Consider the following 24,131-nt stretch of genomic DNA (forward strand, 5'->3'; position numbering starts at 1 on the left):
CTAACCCTTGATGATGACAGTACAGACCAGGTATTTGGTGAAGTGCTCCCTGAAAACCTTGTCCCTGAGCCCGTACAGGATGGGGCTGATGAGACGAGGCAGAACCATGACAACAACATACATTACAAATGCAATGTGTTTGATGTACTTAAGGAACCAAATCATCAGAACCCTCAACAGGAAGTGGTCCACATAAGACAGCATGCACAGGAGCAGCTGGAAGCCATGGAGCAGGATGGTGTTTCGTGCCTTTTTGGACTTATGTGCAGATGACTTGGCTGCTCGAGCCGCAAAGAAAATGTGGCAGTAAGTGTAGATGAGAATGAACCAGACACCGGACAGGTAGACGATGTACTGGACGTCCCTCTTCAGCATGATGATTGGGTGGTCAAAAACACTGGTTCTCTCACAGCGCATTGTAGACACAAAGAACTCCGGAGGTTTGGTGACCACCAGGATGATAATGTCTGGTAGAATGATCAGGGAGGTCATGGCCCAGATGCCACCGATGAGGGCGTAGGTGCGCTGGATGGTGCATAGCTGGGCGTGGTGGAGGGGGAAACAGACAGCGATGTAGCATTCAACCGCCATGACGGCTAGGTTTAGCGGCGTGTTATGAGTAGTTAGGACACTCACACACAAGAGGATCAGGCACAGAGGACAGATTATTTTACGAGATGTGTTGCTCAACACAAACAGGGATATGCTTAAGCAGAGCTGGAGCATGTCGTTCAGCACCAGGTGGGCGAACAGAATGTAGCGTGGGTTGGTGTAGAATATCTGGAAATAAACCAATATGAGTAAAAAAATAAAAAAAAGACTTTATTTGTGATGTGACGTTTTGGGCATCGGCCAGAAAAAAATGTTGCTCTTATTTTTTGTAGTTTTTAATGTAAATATAAATTTTAATGTAAATTCAACATTCCCACAGCTCCACGTTTCCTGTGACGAAGCATCCAACCTAAGTACTTGCATACACACAGCCACTATCCACTGACCTGTCTGTTGATTCAATCCACTCGTTCACTCTGTTTTACGCCAGAATTACCATTCAACAACCATCTCAGTAGTCTTGGGTGCACACTAGGCTGTTGGTAAACCACCCATGTCCATAGTTTTGTCTGTCAACAAATTTTAAACAAGTATCCATCTCCCACTTATGAGTTTCCACTGTCAAACCATGTCCTGCCACCTAATGTCTGCACTTGGGTCAGGGAGCAAGGACACACACACACAGCTGCTAAAATCATAGCACTCCCACACCCAACCTTGCATTAACAACAGGGCCATTAGACGCACTGCACTCTCCATAGTACAGGATTCATCCACTACAGGAACACCACACTCCTCTGCCCCCTGGACAGAGGTACAGGGCACTCAGGTGCAGTAGGGCCCTCACCCCTCTGCCCTCTCTCCTCTGGACGGAGGTAGGGGTGCTCAGGTGTAGAAGGGCACACTTTGACAACAGCCTGATCCCCTCAGCCTGAACAACAGGCCTCACTGAGTTCACTGTAATGTGTCTGTATTGTTGTGTTTTTGTCTGTCTGTGTGTATATGTCAAACAAGCTTTGTGCTTGTGAAAAAAAATTTCCCCTCGGCCGCAATAAAGTCTAAAGTCTAGAAACAAGAAGCCCTTCATGTTCCCACATTTGTTCGTCTCTACGTGCTCTTTCCCTATTTTAAGCTATAACTGTCCTCTACAATAAAGATCCTTTAGGCCATAACCAAAAAAATCAAACAAATCTTAACAATCTTAATCTTTTTATATCATGCCAAGGACTGACAGCCAAACACACATTTCATCAATTGAGGTGCAAGCAATAAAAATATCAATTTGAAGCATAAAAATGCAGACAATTTGAATTATTTTAAATTATATTTTTGATCCTGTAAACTATTTGGATGTGCGTGTTTCTAGAGAATATTTACTGGGTCCTTCTGAAATTTTACTACTACAAGTTTTTGATAAAATATTTACAGCTAATTAGTCAAGTCAAATGACACATTGCTTAAATAAAATGAAGACATTATTAAGAATAGTCAAAACTAGGGATGAGAGTATTGATATGTCGATACTAACGCAGTACAAATGTTATCCAATATTGTTATCCAAATATCAATACCATTAAAATATACTAAAATTAAGTCTAGGCATCAGTTTTGTACTTGTTAGGGCATAAAGTTAAGACTACTGTCGACTGTCGGCATCTCCATATGCAGTCTCCTTTAGGGTTGTCCCGTAAAATACATGTACCAATACCAAAATGGTGGTATTGCCCAACTCTAGTTGTGTAATACGAAACATATTTTGTGCCTTTTATGAAAATGATATAAACCCTGCACTGACATAAACTTTTAATTGATAATTGAAATGCGAGTTAATTGACCAAAGAGGGAAAAAGAGACACCTCATATCAAGTCATTTGAGCTCATGTGGTACTGTGCTTTAATCACTTCAGTAACACACACAGGTAAAATATCATAATGTACCTGGTGTTTTCTGTAGGTGTGTATCAAAATCCCATTGATGTAGTTGATGGTCAGTCCCAAAACCACCAGGAGGACATTTTTAGCCACAGCAGACGCAAAAGTGTCTTGTAAAATCACCACCCTGGTTTCATTCATTGGGACCTGTGGAAATAAAAGATAGAACACATATACATACAATATAATCAATATTTAAATACATTAGACAGGTAGAACGTGCGGCCAAGAAGAAAAAACACAATCTTTCCAACCAATACATTAAATTCATCATAACTAAATGAATGAATGTATATGAGTAATCAAAGAGATTGTTTAAATAATATGTTTTCATCAAACTACTCAAAGAAACATTCAAATCCTTTCAGAAATGCACATATCAGAGTAAATATAACACATACAGGAGTTTACAGTGTTCATGATCAAAGGGTTAGTGTTCTTGATGTAACACTGTCTGGAGCACATCCTTACCCTGGACAGGTCAGACTGGTTGGACAGATTAGCCATGAACTGCACTGGGCCTGTTCTAAGGAGGCCCCCGAACACTGCCATTTATAACAGAGGGGAAGGGGGAGTGGAGAGAGGGGGAGGGAGAACAGAATGGGGAAGAGAGAGAGAAGCAATGATGCAACAGGACTATGGAGTCTTGCAGCTGTTGTTTGCTGAAATGAACCGAACTTACCATACTTTAAAGACAACAAGGACCTGAACAACCAGCCCTCTGTAGTAGATCTACCCAGGGTTTGACTCCCACAGACCAACAGCAGCACAGAAAAGGACCACTTACAATTAACCCCAGAAAAAGTAAAGGCACAACAGCGGACAGTGCAGCAGCAGCAGCAAACGAGGCTGCCATATTGGGAGCAGGGGGCTTAAATAGTCTAGGAGAGTGGGATCAAGGGGGTGCTTTCAAACAGACAACCCCCACTACAGCAGCAACATCCACCTTTAGAGCGGATGGAGCAATGCCATCCACAACATCCATCCCACGGCAACTTCTGGAATAAGGTGAGTAGATGCAGAGAAAAAGCCTTGGAGATATATCAAGACACTAAGCATCCTGATGACCTGAAACACCATTATTCTCATTTAGAAGAATATCTTAATAGAAGTTCTTAATGTTAACGAAATGAAAACAAAAACAAATCCCTGTGGACCTGATATGATAGAAGCCACATTTATCAAACTTACTGCTGACATTTTAATTTATGCACTGACTGAGCTCTTTAACTTATCTATCCTTACGAATTCTCTACCATCTATTTTGAAATGTGCCAAAATAACCCCAGTAATAGTTAATCATTACCTTCTTATATTAATGATCACAATATTTTTATCTCCAAAGTCAGGATTTAGCAACAACGAATCTAAAACAACAGCTCTGGGTGATCTCTCCGATGATATGTTTACTGCTTTTGATAACCAATGTCTTACAGGTGCAAATTTTGTGGATTCCATGAAGGCATTTGACACAGTGGACCAATACCTCCTCTTGGACAAACCATACTCAGTCCGTCTTTCTAAGAATGTGTTGCTCTGGTTTAACTAATTTTTCATTATTGTTGGCAGAGGAGTTCCCCAAAGGTCATCACTGGGACCTTTATTATTTTCTTTATATATAAATGAACTACCCCAAATCATAGAAAAATGTAAAATATACTTATTATATGTTGATGATACTATAATTTATTTCTCTCACAAATATTTAATTCACTACCAAGGACTGTGCCACAACAATGGTATACAATAAAGATATTTATTGATGGTACGAATGGATGTGGAGGATCGGTAGAGACTCAGGACGTCGGCTGTTTCGGGTGGTTAGCCCATCCGATTCAGGACTCCCCCTCGCTGTAGATGGTGAGGTCTTTGAGCTGAATGTTGAACAAGAGAGACGAGGTGGAGGAAGACAGTGTTGTCAGGCTATGCTGCATAAATAGGGCTTCTGGGTAATTAGAGGTGTGGATGAGGTGAGATGTCTTGAATCCAGGTTCTTCATGGCATCTACCACTGGCTCATCAGGAGATTCATAGTTAAACTCTCTCTTGCAGTTCATTTTTTCCACATATACTGGTGGCTACGTTTTGAGCTACAATGAACCCAACCTGTCTGTAAGCTGAAAGGGATGTTTTAGTATGGGAAAAGAAATTCACTGCTGCATCTATCTGCTTTGAGGCTGATTGGAGAAGTTTATTTAATGCGTTTGCTATTGTACAAATGTTTGAGAACACAACACAGCAAAAAAAATAAGCAATAGGAGCCTATCTCTTCCTTAAGTGCTGTGGTTCTGTTTTGCGCTATGGGCCATTGATCATGTCCCCTACCTCCAGCAGTGCCTCTTTAATTTCTGCTTCTTGGTCCCTCACAGCCTGAGCACTTTCATCCCGACTATCGCATCTTGTGTCACTCTCGGACCTGACCGTTATCCTCACATTCTTCTTCAATACACCCCATCTTTGTGTGCCCGCTGAACAATATGTGAAGTGTTTCCGTACATTTCCAAAGAACCAAAGCACATTTTTAGAGGACTTGGCAGCATCTGCTATAACAAGGTCAGATCTTGGGTTGACTTGAACTCGTTGAACCTCCACTATTGTCATAAGATTGCCTCCTGCAGTCATCACGTTGGATGTTTAACTTTTTCAGCACGTTCAAAATGACAGAGGGCAAATTTAACCCTATAGTTTGTTGAACATTAGCATAACCAAGGAAGTGCTTTTTGATTTCTTTGGTTTCATTCAATGCCACACATCTGACAGTAAGAGACATCTGTTCTTGTTGGCTTATGTCAGGTGTACAGTCCAAGAAGATGGTTTGGTACTTTGACTGCTGCACTTGAGCTATGATTTCCTCCAATACCTTCTCACTCAGGATTTTGATTAGATAATTTTGAACTCCCTTACCAAGATAATGGGCATGTGTATGTTTGTCTTTACTTTACTGATATGATTTGCCATGATGATGTCAAATTTTGCTTGTAATTTAACTTATTTTAAAAGGTTTCCATCATCTGGGTCAAACTATTTGTTTTTTGTGTGCTCATTGTTAGAATGACATTGATATTTAACCAAGCATTCACTCCTCCTTTGATTATTTTGAAATCTTTAGTAGAAAACAGTTTGCAACAAAAACAATAGGCAACATTGTTCTTGACTGAGTGCATCTTGGTTTGAAAGGACTGCGCACCAACTCTGTTTTTACAATGTCTGTCAATTTTGGGGGCCAATCTGTTGGAGCTGTGTTAGTGTCTCCTGTACCTCACTCTGTTGCTGACTGTCTACATACGAAGAAGCAGCAGCCTGACCCTCTTCTCTTTGCTACATGAACCTGGTGCTTTTATTTGGCAATTTTGTCCATAAATCAAGATATGAACATTAGTAACAGACATATCAGGCACCATCTTTCCACCATCTCATATTAGTGTTAGCAGCAGGTTTGATTGACAGTGTTGCTAAGTGCCCACCCCTGCTAAACCAGTGGTGTGGGCGGGAAGGGGCGTTACCTTCAACAGCATTGGTTGGTTGCTATAATACTTTGCTGTTTGAATTCCAAATATGGATCTGTATGGAACTCGATGAGCTTCATTTGGCTGAAACCGAACACTAAACAGTCTATGGTTGTTCCCTAAGAAATAGTATTCAAGAGAGGTTTCATTTTCCTGTACTGTTCTTTTTTACTGTAATGGCATCAACACTCTATTACTAATCCAATAATACAGCAAAGTAAAGGGGTAAGAAATTTTCAAGGACAAAATACATATTTTTGTGGACATTTGACCCTTTTTCTAATCTTCTAATGGTTTTCCATAAATGTGCACTGGACAATAATAATGTTACTACGGCAACAAAAAGTAAACAACATCTTATTCTGGTATTAACAGGATCTTCAAAATCATGGCCCACAAAGGTTCTAACTTTTGTAGATGGATTAGAAACCTATATGCAGTGGATGCCCAGTTTTTCAGCCCGATAACTAGACACAGTGGTATTTATATCAGTGTACATGGACTTAAAGTCCTGTGACTAATCCTCACAACATTTACATGGATTTATTCTAGTACAATGTTATAGCTGCATGTACAGTCTTATCTTAATAAACCGGTCAGTGGTAATAAAGTTGTTATAGCTCCGTGGGTCGTTCACTCGCCCATACTGAGCAGCCTTCATGTTCTTTGAAGTACATTTTGTCCAGTTCAACACCTCGTCAATGCCCTCCATGACCAACAAATTTGTAAAAAACAAACATTGCTAAAATCTGATGTATAACACAACAGTAGTGAATTTTCTCTGGTTAAGTCTAATAAGATACCACATGTTCTAAGGAGATGTAAAAATGATAAAAATGGACAGAAGACTCCATGTGTATCTGAATGCATCTCGAAAGTGGAGCATAAATGAGCCTTAAATGTGTCAGTGTTTCATTGCCAATTATGTAAATGCATGCCTGTTTTTGTTATTTGCTTGCTTTGTTGAATATGCATTTTTTATAAATACTTATTATAAAATATATATATATATATATATATATATATATATATATATATATATATATATATATATATATATATATATATATATATATATATATATATATATATATATATATATATATATATATATATATATATATATATATTTTTATAATAAGTATTTATAAATACATATATATATATAAACATTATTTGATTATTTGATATTTAAGGCTGTGTCCAAATGTCCACACTATCACCAACTTAGGTCACTATTTTGGGCCATTTTTATTGGTTTCCAAATGTCCAGATGGTGAAAAGTAGTGCACTCAAATTTTCCCACAATGCACCTTAAAAAGAAGTGGGCATCAGTGGTCACTAGACCGGTCAGTATATAGACCACAGTGCATTGTGAGAGTTGGAAAAACAACAGCGAACAGTGACAGGTCTTTAACAGGACACAACACGACTGAATGAAGCAGATACATGAGATACATGAAAAAAACAAAAAATAAAGAGTTAGCCGCTTACCCAGGCTTGAGCTGTTAAAAGAGCAATAATTTCCACATCTCAGGCAATTCCATTTTTTTTTATATAGTCTGTTTGCGTGAGATCTAGCTTGACAAAAATTTGTACGGTTATTATTAGTTCAATTTGATCATTATTAATGACAGAAAGTTTAGCTGTTTAGTTTTAGACAAGTTTAGCTGCCTTTTTTTCCATCCAGACTTCAAAGTCACATGACCCAAATGTAGTGAGCTGTGAGTCCAAATCACTCTATGAATGAGTGCACTATAGAGTCCACTAAAGAGTGCGGGGCTATGTAGTGAATGAAGGCTTAGGGGCTGGGGAGGACATTCAGACACAGCCTAGAGGTTGACAAACACTAAATAGCATTTGTCTCAAAACAATAGACTTTATTGTCAATATGAACATTTCCTTCTCCTAACTCTTGATGATGACAGTACAGACCATGTACTTGGAGAAGTGCTCCCTGAAAACCTTGTCCCTGAGTCCGTACAGGATGGGGCTGATGAGACGCGGCAAGATCATGACCACCACAAATACGACATATGCAATGTGTATGATGTACTTAAGGAACCAAATCATCAGAACCCTCAACAGGAAGTGGTCCACATAAGACAGCATGCACAGGAGCAGCTGGAAGCCATGGAGCAGGATGGTGTTTCGTGCCTTTTTGGACTTATGTGCAGATGACTTGGCTGCTTGAGCCGCAAAGAAAATGTGGCAGTAAGTGTAGATGAGAATGAACCAGACACCGGACAGGTAGACGATGTACTGGACGTCCCTCTTCAGCATGATGATTGGGTGTCCAAAAACATTGGCTCTCTCACAGTACACCGTCGACACAAAGAACTCTGGAGGTTTGGTGACCACCAGGATGATAATGTCTGGGAGAATGATCAGGGTGGTCATGGCCCAGATGCTGCCGATGAGGGCGTAGGTGCGCTGGATGGTGCAGAGCTGGGCGTGGTGGAGGGGGAAACAGACAGCGATGTAGCATTCGACCGCCATGACGGCTAGGTTTAGCGGGGTGTTATGAGAAGTTAGGACACTCACACACAAGAGGATCAGGCACAGAGGGCAGGGCACATGACGAGAGGTGTAGCTCAACACAAACAGGGCTATGGTTACAGAGAGCTGGAGCATGTCATTCAGCACCAGGTGGGCGAACAGAATGTAGCGTGGGTTGGTGTAGAATATCTGAAAAACAGATACCTGAGTTAAAAAAAAAATAAAAATAAAAAATCACTTTCATCCTGATTGATGGTGTTTCTCACAACTCTGCCACTGTCAAAAGAGCTTGAGCTGGTAAATTATAAGCTACAAGACCTACAAGACCCCCCGCTTTGCTGACGACCTGAAACTTGACTTCAAAGTGAGAGTTGAAGTTGTTGATTTGTTCAAGGACTCACCCCCCTCCTTCACCCCCCTCACCCCATCTCAGCCAAGACCGATTGGACCCATGTTCCTCACCTCCTGCGCTCTCAGGTCAGGAATATGAATTTATTAGGTTTTTTAAAGGACAAAGCCCCATGGCACTTCACCCTGAGTCACTGCAAATGAGCTGACTCCTGTCTCCAGGGAGATCTTAAACACCTCAGTGGAGTCAGGCCATGTCCCTGCCTATTTCAAGTCATCAGTCATGGTTTCTGTCCCTAAGAATCACCCGCTCATTGGACTTGATGCCTACAGGCCTGTGTCCCTGACGTCTGCAGTTATGAAGACACTGGATCGTTTGGTCTTGCCCCTCCTCAAGTCCTTCAACTGCAGCCCATCTACAAACATAATCAACCTGGCCCTCCCCTTCACTGTGTCATTCTCCCCTTCTTTTCTCCCTGTACACCAACTGCTGCACATCCATCCACGATTCCATAACACTGATCGAGATTATGGACAAGGATGGAGCTGTAAAGGGGAAATTACTGATATTTTAGACTCGCATTTCTGTTAAGAGATGGATTGTGTCTCACTCTTTTCCTAATGTGGTTTTGAGATGGAGATGTACTGCACACTACGCCCCGAGCAACAGCCTGTCGTACATCTCCATCTCAAAGCAACTAACCTATCCACTGAAGTAAGTAATGCTGTTATTGCTGTATTCAGTAGTTTTACATATAATACCAAATGGCAGCTACAAGTGTGGGAGCTACACGGCAGTCCCAGGACCCACAGGTAGTCTCCATTAGTCGTCTCATTGCTCTGCTTTATGACCGTGTTTTAAATAGACCTGAAGCATAGTGGATTTTCACCTTACAGACCTTAAACCCAAAAGGCCACAATGGGAAGCATTCCTTGGCATTGGCACAGAGGTACAGCCTTCTGACCTGTTTTTAAATGTTTCTGCATCAATAAAATTTGACCTTCATCTTTTATCATTTTTAAGTGCAGTTGAACGAAACAGTTGTACGTTCAATAAATTCACCAGATTTTGATTTAATTTTTTCTAGTTTTCACTCTTAAATAAAAAATAAAATAAAAATAACATTGCATACATATGTACATAAAAAATCAGGTAGAATATTTCAGCATCCACTTCATCTTGCTAAATATTTTATTAAAATCAAATGAATCTCTCTAACACAACACATTTCATTGGCAGCACCCATTTCCAGTGCAATCTGAAAATAAAAAAAAGGGATCTTTTTTTTCTACCAACAAAAACTTGATTTGTTGACATAATATTACGTATTATAGCAACAGATCGTGTCTTTATCAACTTATTAAGAATCACCATTTAAATTATGTTCACAGCAGAACCTCAGCAGAACAACACATTCATAACCAGGGCTAAAACTCATAACCACAATTTATCTTTATCAGAGCAGTGTTATAATAAAATCTTATGGTGAATTATTAACATAACATAACATTATTATTAACATAACTTAACATTAACATAATTATTAACCTGATTGTAACTAGATTCCAATCTTGGACATTCATAACTCATTGTTTACATTTTCAGAAGTATTTTTGAAATTATGACTAGGATTTTTAAACACATTTTTAGTTAGTGCAGTGTTCGGGCTTACAGTGTAGTGGTCCATGGTGTATACTAGTCTGTCTTAGACTTGTTCTGATACAGCTCAAGATCATTCTAAAGATATTCAGGAAAGGTTCATTTCTGTCCTGTGAATGTGACTTTTTTAGTATCTGTATCAGGTCAAATGAGTATCTAGTTTTCGAAAATAATTTTAGTATTGGTCAGTATCTAATAAGCAAATGAATCTGTGCCTGAAGTCCTTTTAGCTCATATGTTACTGTGTTTTTATCAGTGCAGTAACATGTAAAATGGTCAAGTTTACCTGGTGTTTCCTGTAGGTGTGTAACAAAATCCCATTGATGTAGTTGATGGTCAGTCCCAAAACCACCAGGAGGACATTTTTGACCACAGCGGACGTAAAGGTGTCTCGGTAAATAACCACACTGGATCCATTCATGGGGGGCTGTGGAAATAAAATATACATATGAATATCTATCTATCTATCTATCTATCTATCTATCTATCTATCTATCTATCTATCTATCTATCTATCTATCTATCTATCTATCTATCTATCTATCTATCTATCTATCTATCTATCTATCTATCTATCTATCTATCTATCTATCTACACAGAGTTTGTACAATATATTAAGTCTAAAAGCAAAATGCGCAGTACAGCTACAGAAACAGAAACACGTGTGACGTCCGTGCGCCAAATTAGGTCTCAAGTGTCATTCACAAATGGTGAGAAAACAGAAGTTTGCTTTCCATAAATTGGATTATAATGATATGAAGCACTAGAGGAGAGAAAGATGTGAAAACTTGATGATCTGTGGCTGGATCAGAGGGAGGGCGAGCGAGGGCAGACAACACCACACACACATAATCAGGAGAGAAGGAGGCACTGGATTTTTTGTCAGATTATGCAGATTTAAGTACAGACTTAAGTAAAAAAGACACATGAGGAGTCACAAAGAGACGCACTGAGGCTCTGACTCAGAGCTTTCACCTAAACGAGTGAGAGGTGACTTCACCATCACACACTCTCACTGCTGAAGGATTATCCATAGACCTGTCCATTAAAATGTGCTCGCCTTATCATTTTGATCGACCGAATTTAGATTGTGATCTATTGCTCTTTTTAATTTTACCACAGCCCTAAAACTAAGCTCTAATAAAACATTCTCTGTTTTTTGACTAAAAAGTTACATACTGTGGCTTTAATGTATTGTTATGTCCATGTGCCAATAAAGAGCATCACACCATACTAAAATACAAATTAGAAGCATTGCAATCTAAAATATACACATATTTCCTAAATACACAGTGATGCAGAGTAATCATTACAGAGCGTGTTCTGCTTGTGTCTGGAGCAGTCTTACCCCGGATAGGCCAGACATGTTAGACAGGTTAGCTGTGGACTGCATTGGGCCGGCTCTGAAGAGGCCCCCAAGCACTGACAGTTATATCAGAGAGAGAGAGGGGGGGGAGAGGAGAGAGGGAGGACAGAAAGAGGGAGAGAGGAGGGAGAGAGGGAGAGAGAGAAAGAGAAGCAATCACACAACAAGACTATGAAGTATGACTTTTCACATAACTCTATAACAGTGTCTAGTGTTAGGACTATTCCAAGACTAATGAGGGCTAAACCACGACTAAAAGTGGGCTACATCATTCCCACTTTAGTTCTAAACAACAAATTACCTGTACCACAGAGAAACACTGCTCTATAACTAACAATGCCTGCCAACACATTTTTTCATTTAATATAAATTATGTCAAAACTTTTACTGACAATTTCACAAACACGACAACCATATCAAAGGTCATGACTGGTTTATCAACAGGTTATGTACAAAAGTACATAGTCACACAGTTACTATTCATTTAAATACAATACTTAAATTTTCCATTGACTTCAATTGTAAAGAAGCCCCCATACTGGATAATGTACTCGACTCTTTTGAAGTATTATACAATTAACCACATGATGTGAGCCAACGTGCCTCTTACTAACACTTCTATATAAAGCTATTTCACTGTGATCAGTATCAATACTTCATAACAAATATACAGCTGAAACCAGAAGTTTACAAACTTTAATTGTTTTAGGTCAAGTAGGATTTACAAAATTATTTGGCATTTGCTAAATGCCAAAATAATGAGAGAAGAATTTTTTAGACAATTTTTCATTACTTTCTTCACAGTCAGAAGTTTACATACAGTAAGATTATTATGACTTACTGTATGTAGGTCATAATAATCATCATTTGGGAAAATGATGATGTCGTGTCTTTGGAAGCTTCTGGTTTATTGACAACATTTGAGTTAATTAGAGACACACCTGTGGATGTATTTGAAGGCACATCTGAAACACACTGCTTTTTTGTGGAACATCATCAACATGTCTGAAGGTGCCACGTTCATCAGTTATACACAAGTATAAGCACCACGGGAATGTCCCGCCATCATACTGCTCAGGAAACAAACGGGTTCTGTGTCCCGAAGATGAAGGTGTTTTGGTCTGAAATGTGCACATCAACCCAAGAACAAAAGAAAAAGACCTTTTGAAGATGCTGCTGAAGCTGGTAACAGTGTGTCATTATCCACAGTCAAACGAGGACTGTACTGACATGGACTGAAAGGACACTCTGCAGGAAGAAGACATCACTCCAAAAGAAACATAAAAAGCATACTGCCCAACTGATTACAAAGTGGCTTAAAGATTACAATGTCTATGTTTTGGAGCGGCCATCACAAAGCCCTGATCTCAATTGAAAATTTATAGGCAGACCTGAAAAGGCCAGTGTGCGAGCAAGGCGGCCTACAAACTTACAGAGGGGGGGAAAAGTATTTAGTCAGTTTTCTAATAATTGCTCCTACAGTTGATTTCTTCACACCAAGCTGCACCTATTGCAGATTCAGTCTTCCCATTCTGTCTCTATTAGTTGATGTGTACCTATGATGAAAATTACAGGCCTCTCTCATCTTTTTAAGTGGGAGAACTTGCACAATTGGTTACTGACTAAATACTTTTTGCCCCACTGTAAACATGCAAATTAAATGAATAAATTAATCAAAAGCTCAATAAAAGGCAAAAATCCCAAGATGTCAGATCACACAATGTTTTATTTATCTCACCAAAGCTAAAATTCCCATATTCAGTTACTTGACTGGTCTTTTTCAATCTTTTGGGCTTCAAAAAACTCATGTGTTTACCACCGTACTCCTAATACAATGGCTCTCCACTCCTGATTTCCTCACTTTTGGGTCAGTTTTGACCACTCATCCTTTTAAGCCACTGAAACTAAGCTATTAGAAGTTAGGAGAGCTGAAGCAAAAAATCGGAGCCAAACTATAATATATAAATATTAATATTAGGTCTGTATGACAATGCAATGTGATGTTATTTAGGTTTTATTGGTTGGATTATTCAAATTTGCAGTAAAAAGTACTGATTATGATCAATTGGGCGAGTTCAACTGAAGGCCTGAGGGCCAAAAAATTTGGTCAGAGGGCCACATTTGGCCCCCAGGCCATAGTTTGGACACCCCTGCCTTAAACTGTATGACTTGGGTCAAATGTTTTCATTATCCTTCCACAAGCTTCTCATAATACTGGGCCATTCCTTCTGACAGAACTGGTGTAGCCAAGTTTGCATTCCACCTTGCTCACACATGCCTTTTCATATTCAATAGGATTGAGATCAGGGATGGCCACTCCAAAACATTGACTTTGTTATCCTTAAGTCACTTTGGGTCAGGTGACTGACCATTTGGAAAACCCATTTGTGCCCAAGCTTTAATTTCCTGGCTGATGTCTTGAGATGTTGCTTCAGTATTTCTACATAATGTTTTTCTTTCCTCATGATGTGAGTGAAGGTGTGAAGTGCACCAGTCCGTCCTGCAGCAAAACAAAACCGAATGTTGCCACCCCCGTATTTCAAAGTTGGGATGGTGTTCTCATGCTTGCAAGTTTCTCTCTTTTTCCTCCAAATATGACAAAGCTCATTATCATTAACAATTACATTTTAGTTTTGTCAGACCACAGGACATGTTACACAAAGACGTAGAGTGTTTCAGGTTGTGCCTTCAAATAAATCCACAGTGTGTCTCTAATTAACTCAAATGTTGTCAATAAACCTATCAGCAGCTTCAGATCATCATCATCTGAGTTTTCCCAAATTGTTTAAAGTCATAATAATCTTACTGTATGTAAACTTGTGACTGTGAAGAAAGTAATGAAAATTTGTCATCCTGTCAACATCCTTCTCTCATTATTCTGGCATTTAGCAAATATAAATAGTTTTGGTAATCCTGATTGATCTAAAACAGGAAACGTTTAGTCTGATTTTATGTCAGGCAGTGAGGAAAAATAAATGTATGTGTCTTTTTATATAGTGTCTGTAAACTTCTGGTTTCAACTGTGAGCAGAGCAAATATAGCAGGAGAGCCAAATGAAAGAGCAGGAGAAGATTTTCCAGTGAACCACACTTCATTTCTTGTCAAGCTGGACATTGGAGACAGGAGTGCCCTCTACACCATGAGCTTTCTGCATTTACACGATAAAAAGCAAGCTGTGAGCATGGGTTTAGTTGTGTTACACTTTGCATTACATAGTTTCTAGCATTGGGACTTACTTGAATTTATTCTCCAAAGTAAAGTTAATTCATTTAATCAGTACAGATAACTCACAGTCACGAGGTGAAATGCCCCTAGAGTCGTAACTAGCTGTAAACAGTCATTAGGTGAAAAGCCTGTCTTGGGTTATTGACTAATAAAGGGCAAAAGGGTGAGATTCTCTGTGTAGTTAAGTGTAAAGATGAGGGAGAGTAAATTCAAAGGAGCAGTGCACCTCCATCAGGTCTAAGAATGGAGATATTATGTAAGTATAAAATGCATGAAATGTAAATTTATGTCATGTCACTATGATGGCCCTGAAATTTATGAAATTTCCACCACTTGACTGTGATGAAAATGTATGTGTTTTCTTGTTGTGAAGAAAATACTCTTATATGTCTTTGTGTTGATGCATCTGTGTCAGTCTGTCAGAGACCCAGACCTGATATTCACATGTGTAAAGACTCACTAACCCATCCCCAGCAAACTCTACAGTCTTTTACCTGCCTTCAAGTGTAAAAGCTGATTAACACATGACTGATATGACTCTTTTGTGATGTGTGATGTTCATCATTCTGATTAATACTCTGAGCTCAGATGCTCTGAGAGGGAGACTGAGGAGAGGCTTGGGACGCCAGAAGGCCCTGTCCTATCCATATCCGTTGTAACAAAGAATAAACCTTTTTGTATTTCTAACTCACCGGGCTTTGAAAATAGATTTTTATCATCAACATGTGCATTTTTTTTCACAAATATTTTTGTTTGTGTACACATGTCTGTAACTGCGTAAAAGCTCATTTATGATCCACTTGTAAGTAACAGATCCGTGTGTTCCAAGCGGATTTATACTTTCAAACTAACAGGTGTGAAAATGCTCAGACTGTGACTAAAAATATCAGAACTATAAATGTTTAAACTCACTGTTGTAGGCACAATTAAATCATTATAATATCTAATAAAAAATCACATAATACCAAAAGCTTAAAATACATATACACGTGATAAAAAACATAATAAACCTAATGTAATCGTTTTTCAGAGAGGTTTCAGTGGTGGTCATCTGGACACTGATTCTGAAATTAAGACGTTTTGGCTCTGATTAATTTTCAATTTGATGGTACTGGCATTAGAATTCATCATACTTAACCAAGTCCAGCCCCCAAAGGAGGAGTTTTATAGTGAAACTGCAATGTCCTTGTTTACAAGTTCACATAATTATGGGTCGTTTTATGCTCAAAGTAAAATAAATTCTAGCCCCTCATCCCAGCACCGTCAAATTAAAAATGGCTTCTAGATGGGAGCCAGAATGTCATGATTGCTAAAACAGTGTTGAAACCTGCTAACATTACATTACACTAACATTAAAAAGATGAACACAAGATTAATACAAACACATATCCTGGCAGATAGCATTCAGAACATTACAGTCATATTGTGATGTATATTGTTTGCTCTGTATACACATGTTCACTTGGCCAGAATGCAGGGAATTTTCCAAGGGCAATCGACCTGATTTTTAACCCACCCCGTATGAACTATGGCCTCTACGGCCTTAAATGTGTCAGTGTTTCATTGTCAATTATGTCAATTTACACCTTACGTATTTTGGTATTTTTGATTCTCTTAGGTTTTTGAGTGCTTTGTTGAATAAGTAAATTTTATAAATACTTGAGTTATGAAGAAAAAATCACATTATTTGACAAACACAACGCTGTTTTTTGTTAACATGAAAATTCCCTGCCCCTAACCCTTGATGATGACAGTACAGACCAGGTATTTGGTGAAGTGCTCCCTGAAAACCTTGTCCCTGAGCCCGTACAGGATGGGGCTGATGAGACGAGGCAGAACCATGGTAACAACATACACTGCAAATGTAATGTGTACAATGTACTGAAGGAACCAAATCATCAGAACCCTCAACAGGAAGTGGTCCACATAAGACAGCATGCACAGGAGCAGCTGGAAGCCATGGAGCAGGATGGTGTTCTGTGCCTTTTTGGACTGATGTGCAGATGACTTGGCTGCTCGAGCCGCAAAGAAAATGTGGCAGTAAGTGTAGATGAGAATGAACCAGACACCGGACAGGTAGACGATGTACTGGACGTCCCTCTTCAGCAAGATGACTGGGTGGTCAAAAACAATTTCTCTCTCACAGTACACCCTAGACACAAAGAACTCCGGAGGTTTGGTGACCACCAGGATGATAATGTCTGGTAGAATGATCAGGGTGGTCATGGCCCAGATGCCACCGATGAGGGCGTAGGTGCGCTGGATGGTGCAGAGCTGGGCGTGGTGGAGGGGGAAACAGACGGCGATGTAGCATTCGACCGCCATGACGGTGAGATTGATGGGGGTGTTATGAGACGTTAGGACAAGGGCACACATGAAGATCAGGCACACGTGGCAGAGTATATCATGTGAGATGCTACTCAACATAACCAGGGCAATGGTTAAGAAGAGCTGGAGCATGTCGTTCAGCACCAAGTGGGCGAACAGAATGTAACGTGGGTTGGTGTAGAATATCTGGAAATAAACCGATTTGAGTAAAAATAAATAAATACATTTATTTGAACTGATTTGCACAGTTTCCATGTGATGCCACATTTAAGGCATCGGTCAGAAAAAAACAAATGTTGCTGCTCTTATTTTTTGTAGTTTTTAACGTCAATGTTCCCACAGCTCTACATTTCCTGTGACGAAGCATCCAACCTAAGTACTTGCATACACACAGCCACTATCCACTGACCTGTCTGTTGATTCAATCCACTCGTTCACTCTGTTTTCCGCCGGACTTACCATTCAACAACCATCTCAGTAGTCTTGGGTGCACACTAGGCTGTTGGTAAACCACCCATGTCCATAGTTTTGTCTGTCAACAAATTTTAAACAAGTATCCATCTCCCACTTATGAGTTTTCACTGTCAAACCATGTCCTGCCACCTAATGTCTGCACTTGGGTCAGGGAGCAAGGACACACACACACAGCTGCTAAAATCATAGCACTCCCACACCCAACCTTGCAGACATTAACAACAGGGCCATTAGACGCACTGCACTCTCCATAGTACAGGATTCATCCACTACAGGAACACCACACTCCTCTGCCCCCTGGACAGAGGTACAGGACACTCAGGTGCAGTAGGGCCCTCACCCCTCTGCCCTCTCTCCTCTGGACGGAGGTAGGGGTGCTCAGGTGTAGAAGGGCACACTTTGACAACAGCCTGATCCCCTCAGCCTGAACAACAGGCCTCACTGAGTTCACTGTAATGTGTCTGTATTGTTGTGTTTTTGTCTGTCTGTGTGTATATGTCAAACAAGCTTTGTGCTTGTGAAAAAAAATTTCCCCTCGGCGGCAATAAAGTCTAAAGTCTAGAAACAAGAAGCCCTTCATGTTCCAACATTTGTTCGTCTCTACGTGCTCTTTCCCTATTTTAAGCTATAACTGTCCTCTACAATAAAGATCCTTTAGGCCATAACCAAAAAAATCAACCAAATCTTAAGAATCTTAATATTTTTATATCACGCCAAGGACTGACAGCCAAACACACATTTCATCAATTGAGGTGCAAGCAATAAAAATATCAATTTGAAGTATAAAAATGCAGAAAATTTGAATTATTTAAATTTTTTTTAATCCTGTACACAATGTGTGTGTTTCTAGAGAATATTTACAGTGTTCCTCTGAAATTGTATATACTCCATCCTTTTGATAAAATACTCAAGTCAAATGGATCAAAAAACAAGGGATGGGAGTATCAAAATATTGATACTGATTGAGTACAACTGGGGGTATCAATATTGTTACGCAAATATTGATGATATTAACATATTCCATAAGCAAAAGTTAAGTCTAGGCATCAGTTTTATACTGATGCCTAGACTAACCTAGACCTTGTTAAGGCCATTTCTTCAGTGTTTTGTGTCCAAACACTTCCAGCAGTAGGGTATGGGACAGATCCATCTGTGTCTGACTTTAGAGTCTATTTGACACCCTTATTATACAAATATTTCCATTAAATAAAATGTACTGAAATGCCTTCACTCATTAAGTTAAGAATACTATCGAGTATCGGCATCTGTACAGAAAAAATACAGGTAGCCCCCTAAAGTACTTGGTATTGTACCAATACCAAAAATGGTGGTATTGCCCAACCCTAGTTGTATTATGCAAAACATATTTTGTGTCTTTTTATAAAAGTGATATAAACCCTGCACTGACATATTATAAACTTTTTAATTGATAATTGAAATGCGAGTTAATTGACCAAAGAGGGAAAAAGAGACACCTCATATCAAGTCATTTTAGCTCATATGGTACTGTGCTTTAATCACTTCAGTAACACACACAGGTAAAATATCATAATGTACCTGGTGTTTTCTGTAGGTGTGTATCAAAATCCCATTGATGTAGTTGATGGTCAGTCCCAAAACCACCAGGAGGACATTTTTAGCCACAGCAGACGCAAAAGTGTCTTGTAAAATCACCACCCTGGTTTCATTCATTGGGACCTGTGGAAATAAAAGATAGAACACATATACATACAATATAATCAATATTTAAATACATTAAACGGGTAGAACGTGAGGTCAAGAACTGCTAAAAAGTACTCTGACTTCAAAAATATTTAAGTGAAGTAGAAGTACAAAGTTTGGAGAATGTAAGATTAAATAGCGTAGAGATTTAACTTTTCTCCTTTTCTCCTCTCCTCTGGTACCACAGACAACATCATGCAAATTGTGGTAAACACATCTTTCCAACTAACACATTAAAATGATCAGATTGTGTAAATGAATGTATATGAGTAATCAAAGTGATTGTTTAAATAATACTTGTTCAACAACAATTAATATGTTTTCATAAAACTACTGAAAGCAACATTCAAATCCATTCAGAAATGCACATATCAGAGTAAATATAACACATACAGGAGTTTACAGTGTTCATGATCAAAGGGTTAGTGTTCTTGATGTAACACTGTCTGGAGCACATCCTTACCCTGGACAGGTCAGACTGGTTGGACAGATTAGCCATGAACTGCACTGGGCCTGTTCTAAGGAGGCCCCCGAACACTGATACATATCAGATAGAGAAAGGGGGGGGGGGGGGAGAGAGAAGGCGGGAGGACGGAATGGGGGAGAGAGGAAGAGAGAGAATGATGCAACAGGGCTATGGAATCATCATCAATCATGTTGCTATTATTTGCTGAAATATTAATAACTTTTGACATGTATACTTCAAACAACGCCCTAACCCCGAGCTCAGACTGCACACAGTGTAGCTCTGCTGGAGTGGCTGCAGGAATTCCCAATAACAAAAAACAACAAGAGGAGCTCAGTGTAACCAGCGGAAGTGCCACGGCATTTTGGAGTCTTTCGGTCATACTGCTGATGAGTGAAGGCTGCTCTGTCAAGAGTGTTCGTCGAACAGGATCCATGTCACCAATCAGCTGCAGCTTGGGTCCGCCAATGGCCACACCCACAGTTACCCACAGTTACAGCCACTGAAGATGGGAATGCCAATATTTGGGACAGTGGATGGAAATTAGCCTTTGGCTATACAGCGGGTACGGAAATTATTCAGACCCTTTGCTCAGTATTTAGTAGAAGCCCCTTTTTAGCTAATACAGCCATGAGTCTTTTGGGGAATGGTGGAACAAGTTTTTCACACCTGGATTTGGGGATCCTCTGCCATTCCTCCTTGCAGATCCTCTCCAGTTCTGTCAGGTTGGATGGTGAACGTTGGTGGACAGCCATTTTCAGGTCTCTCCAGAGATGCTCAGTTGGGTTTAAGTTAGGGCTCTGGCTGGGCCATTCAACAACAGTCACAGAGTGTCATGATGCTGCAGTAATGGTTGATCATTGGGTTCTTCTTTACCTCTCTCACCAAGGCTCTAGGACAGCCAGGTCTAGGATGAGTTCTGGTCGAACCAAACGTCTTCCATTTAAGGATTATGGAAATTTTTATGTAACCTTGGACAGATCTATGCCTTGCCACAAATCTTGTCTCTTCAGACAGTTCCTTTGACCTCATGATTCTTATTTGCTCTGACCTGCACTGTGAGTTGTAAGGTCTTATATAGACAGGTGTGTGGCCTTCCTAATCAAGTCCAATCAGTATAAACAACACATCTGGACTCCAATGAAGGTGTAGAACCATCTCAATGATGATCAGAAGAAATGGACAGCACCTGAGTTAAATATATGAGGGTCACAGCAAAGGGTCTGAATACTTATGGCTGTGTCTGGCAAAAGATGAAGTAATGTAGTCTACTCCATTCAGTGTAGTGAAGAGTGCAGTGAGCATTACAGAAAAGAGAGAGAAACTAAACAGCCACTCCATAAGAGGATGTACCAACACTGGTGTGAGAGCTCCTCTGGACCACAATCCACGTACATCTCCATCTCAAAGCCACTCCTTTGAAGACAGTGAAGTTCAGATCTTAGCCAGAGAAAAGAAATGGTTTGAGAGAGGAGTTAAAGAAGCTATTCTTGTTAGGAAAGAGATTCCTTCCTTAAACAGGACCTGTTTGGGCTTGAGACATAATCTCTCCTCCATCTATAACTCCATCCTCAGACCCAGAACAATGAGAACAATAGCAGGGTCGTTAAGGGCTGCATAGGGTAGTTTCACCTGAAATTGGAGACAATAGCTATTTACAGTTTAAGTGTGGTTAGCCCCTCCCCTCAGATAGATATAAGGCAGTGTCCACCAGTGATCTGACCAGAACTGAAGAAGCGGCTTGGATGAGCAGCAAAACATCTTCAATCTTACAATGATTTGTCCAATTGACAAATTTAAACTTAATATTTTGCTATGGATCAGACCTGGACGACTGAGGGTTTACACAGTTATGGCTGAGTAATATTTCAGTTTTTCTTTTTTAATAAACCTGCAAAAACGTCAACAATTTTGTGTTTCTCTGTCAATATTGGGTGCTGTGTGTACATTAATCAGGAAAAAAATGAACTTAAATGATTTAGCTGCAATGTAAGAGTTAAAAATTTAAGGAGGTCTGAATACTTTCCGTACACACTGTAATCCGTGTTTACGTTCATGCTGATGTTCATTAACGTGCATTGTCCCAATCAAATAAATAAATAAATAGGAGACTGCAACACAGACTGTACAGCAATGAAAACCACGGTCATGCTGGCCAGTATGGGGCAGATCCACCTCTACTTGCCCAGGCTCCAGACCGTGTGCACCACCTTGGGGTATAGAGACCATTCACCTGGAGGGGCTTCCTTCAGGAAACAGTGCAATGAGTTGATGGTGAAGGTGCCACGTTCATCTTTCCAAACAATTATAAGCAAGTATAAACACCATGGTAATGTCCAGCCATCATACTGAATGAATGTGCTTTGGTCTGAAATGTGCATATATGACTATGCACGCCACATTTTGTTGTGATTTGCACAGTAGTTTTTATACTGCATGCTTTTATTCCAGTTGACTGATTTAATTTCATCTTTTACTGGACAAATGAGGGATTACACCATCTCTTTCCAAAATAGTCAGTATTTTTGATCAAATAAACTGAAGAATGTCAGTGTCACTATGTTTGTTTTGGCTGGTCTATGGTGGTAGACCCACCAGCAGGAGCATGCCAAGATGGATTGTCATGACTTTGTAAACTCACAAATATGAGAATCCATCTTGCTGTGCGAGGTTACTAGGTTGCACCAATGAATATTTAGCAACCTGCAAGTGTGGCAGAGGGATACCTATGATCTTCTCTGCAGTTGTTGCAATGTGGCTGAGAAGTGCTTCTCCTGTGGGTGCAGCTGCTGAACACCGACAGGATGCAGTAAGTCAGCAGGCTATTGACTGTCCCTCTGCAGGACAGTGTCATGGTCAGAATGGGGAGTTCCACCTTCTTTAGCTTGTGGAGAAAGTGAAGGTGTTGCTATTACTGCTGTGGTTTAGTTTCTGGTATTCAGTTTGTCCCACACATGTATTCCCAGGTGATCCGACCCCTCTCCACTTCAGCATTGTTTATTGTTTATATAGTGGGAGATGTTTATGTTTCTCAGACTTTCTAAAGTCTATAATCATCTCCTTTCTTTTACTGGTGTTGAGGATCAAATTGTGTGTGGTGCTCCACATTGTGAATTCCTCCATCTCTGTTCTGTATGCTGACTCATCATTGTTTGTAATAAGACCGATAAAAGTGGTGCCAACCTTGATGATGTAATTGTTCTTGTAGATGGCCACACAGTTGTGGGTGAGCAATGTAAACAGTAAAGGACTCAGAACACACCCCTGTGGGTAGCCTTTGCTGACTGTTGTTGTGTATGTCAGCTGTCTAACTTTAACTGTCATTCTCTATCAGGAAGTTCAGGACCCACCTGCACATTCCAGACTCAAGCTCTTGCAGCAAATTCACCAGTTGTTGGGGGTGGATTGTGTTGAATGCTGAGCTGAAGTCAATCAGTAGTGTCCCGACATAAACTACCAGTTAAAAGTTTGGACATTTTATTTTATGTACACCCAGAAGACAGAAACTATATGATGCAATATATGTGAAATTATGTAGCAAAGAAAAGAAAGTTAAATAACTCAACTCAGTATTTTTAATTTTTTTGATTAAAGTCTTTAGTGTAGTCGCCATTTGCTTTGCCCTTGGCTTCTCTCAGTGATCTTCTTGATGAATTCACATGAAATAATTTTCTACTCACGGGTGTGCCTTGTCAGGGTCAAGAAATCTCAAAAGTGCCCCAGTGGTCAAAGAAAATGGTGGCTATTTTTTTAATCTAAAATCTGTAGATTTTGAGTTCTTTTGAGTTTATTTTTTTGTTTTCCACATTCTATATGTGCCCTTCATAGTTTTGATGCCTTCAGTGACAATCTGCAATATAAATAATAATAATGAAACTAAAGACAACCATAAAAAACTGTGTCAAATTTTTTGACTGGTAGTGTATGTTTTCTTGTTCTCCAGGTGCGACAGTGTGAGGTAGAACAGGGTTGAGATGACAATGCAAACAGTTTTTATCTGGAAAGGTAAACTGAAGCCTGTCCAAGTTTCCTGGGAGGCAGGACCGGATGTGA

At 39.7% G+C, this 24,131-nt stretch overlaps 3 protein-coding genes across 3 annotated transcripts; all 3 read right to left on the minus strand.

The window, feature by feature from the left end:
• On the minus strand, positions 1 to 3,036 carry LOC129456892 (odorant receptor 131-2-like). The gene is made up of 3 exons (XM_055227756.1): positions 2,956 to 3,036; positions 2,491 to 2,631; positions 1 to 780 (listed from the first exon to the last, which is right to left on the minus strand). The coding sequence occupies exons 1-3, from the start codon at positions 3,034 to 3,036 to the stop codon at positions 1 to 3; spliced, it is 1,002 nt and encodes a 333-aa protein (XP_055083731.1).
• Positions 3,037 to 7,897: 4,861 nt separating this feature from the next.
• LOC117383664 (odorant receptor 131-2-like) lies at positions 7,898 to 10,917 on the minus strand. Its single transcript, XM_033980861.1, has 2 exons — positions 10,783 to 10,917; positions 7,898 to 8,677 (listed from the first exon to the last, which is right to left on the minus strand). The coding sequence occupies exons 1-2, from the start codon at positions 10,915 to 10,917 to the stop codon at positions 7,898 to 7,900; spliced, it is 915 nt and encodes a 304-aa protein (XP_033836752.1).
• A 5,905-nt stretch (positions 10,918 to 16,822) lies between these two features.
• Positions 16,823 to 20,111, minus strand: LOC117383666 (odorant receptor 131-2-like). Its single transcript, XM_033980863.1, has 3 exons — positions 20,076 to 20,111; positions 19,448 to 19,588; positions 16,823 to 17,602 (listed from the first exon to the last, which is right to left on the minus strand). The coding sequence occupies exons 1-3, from the start codon at positions 20,109 to 20,111 to the stop codon at positions 16,823 to 16,825; spliced, it is 957 nt and encodes a 318-aa protein (XP_033836754.1).
• Positions 20,112 to 24,131: the final 4,020 nt, after the last annotated feature.

This window comes from Periophthalmus magnuspinnatus, chromosome 16 (assembly GCF_009829125.3).
Source record: "Periophthalmus magnuspinnatus isolate fPerMag1 chromosome 16, fPerMag1.2.pri, whole genome shotgun sequence".
NCBI classification, from domain to species: domain Eukaryota; kingdom Metazoa; phylum Chordata; class Actinopteri; order Gobiiformes; family Gobiidae; genus Periophthalmus; species Periophthalmus magnuspinnatus.

Coding starts and splice junctions, on each gene's coding strand:
- LOC129456892 (XM_055227756.1), bottom strand. CDS start 3,036: ATGGCAGTGTTCGGGGGCCTCCTTAGAACAGGCCCAGTGCAGTTCATG. Junction 2,632..2,955: donor ACCAGTCTGACCTGTCCAGG/GTAAGGATGTGC, acceptor TTATTTCCACAG/GTCCCAATGAATGAAACCAG. Junction 781..2,490: donor ACACCTACAGAAAACACCAG/GTACATTATGAT, acceptor GTTTATTTCCAG/ATATTCTACACCAACCCACG.
- LOC117383664 (XM_033980861.1), bottom strand. CDS start 10,917: ATGAATGGATCCAGTGTGGTTATTTACCGAGACACCTTTACGTCCGCT. Junction 8,678..10,782: donor ACACCTACAGGAAACACCAG/GTAAACTTGACC, acceptor TCTGTTTTTCAG/ATATTCTACACCAACCCACG.
- LOC117383666 (XM_033980863.1), bottom strand. CDS start 20,111: ATGGCTAATCTGTCCAACCAGTCTGACCTGTCCAGG. Junction 19,589..20,075: donor ACCAGTCTGACCTGTCCAGG/GTAAGGATGTGC, acceptor TTATTTCCACAG/GTCCCAATGAATGAAACCAG. Junction 17,603..19,447: donor ACACCTACAGAAAACACCAG/GTACATTATGAT, acceptor GTTTATTTCCAG/ATATTCTACACCAACCCACG.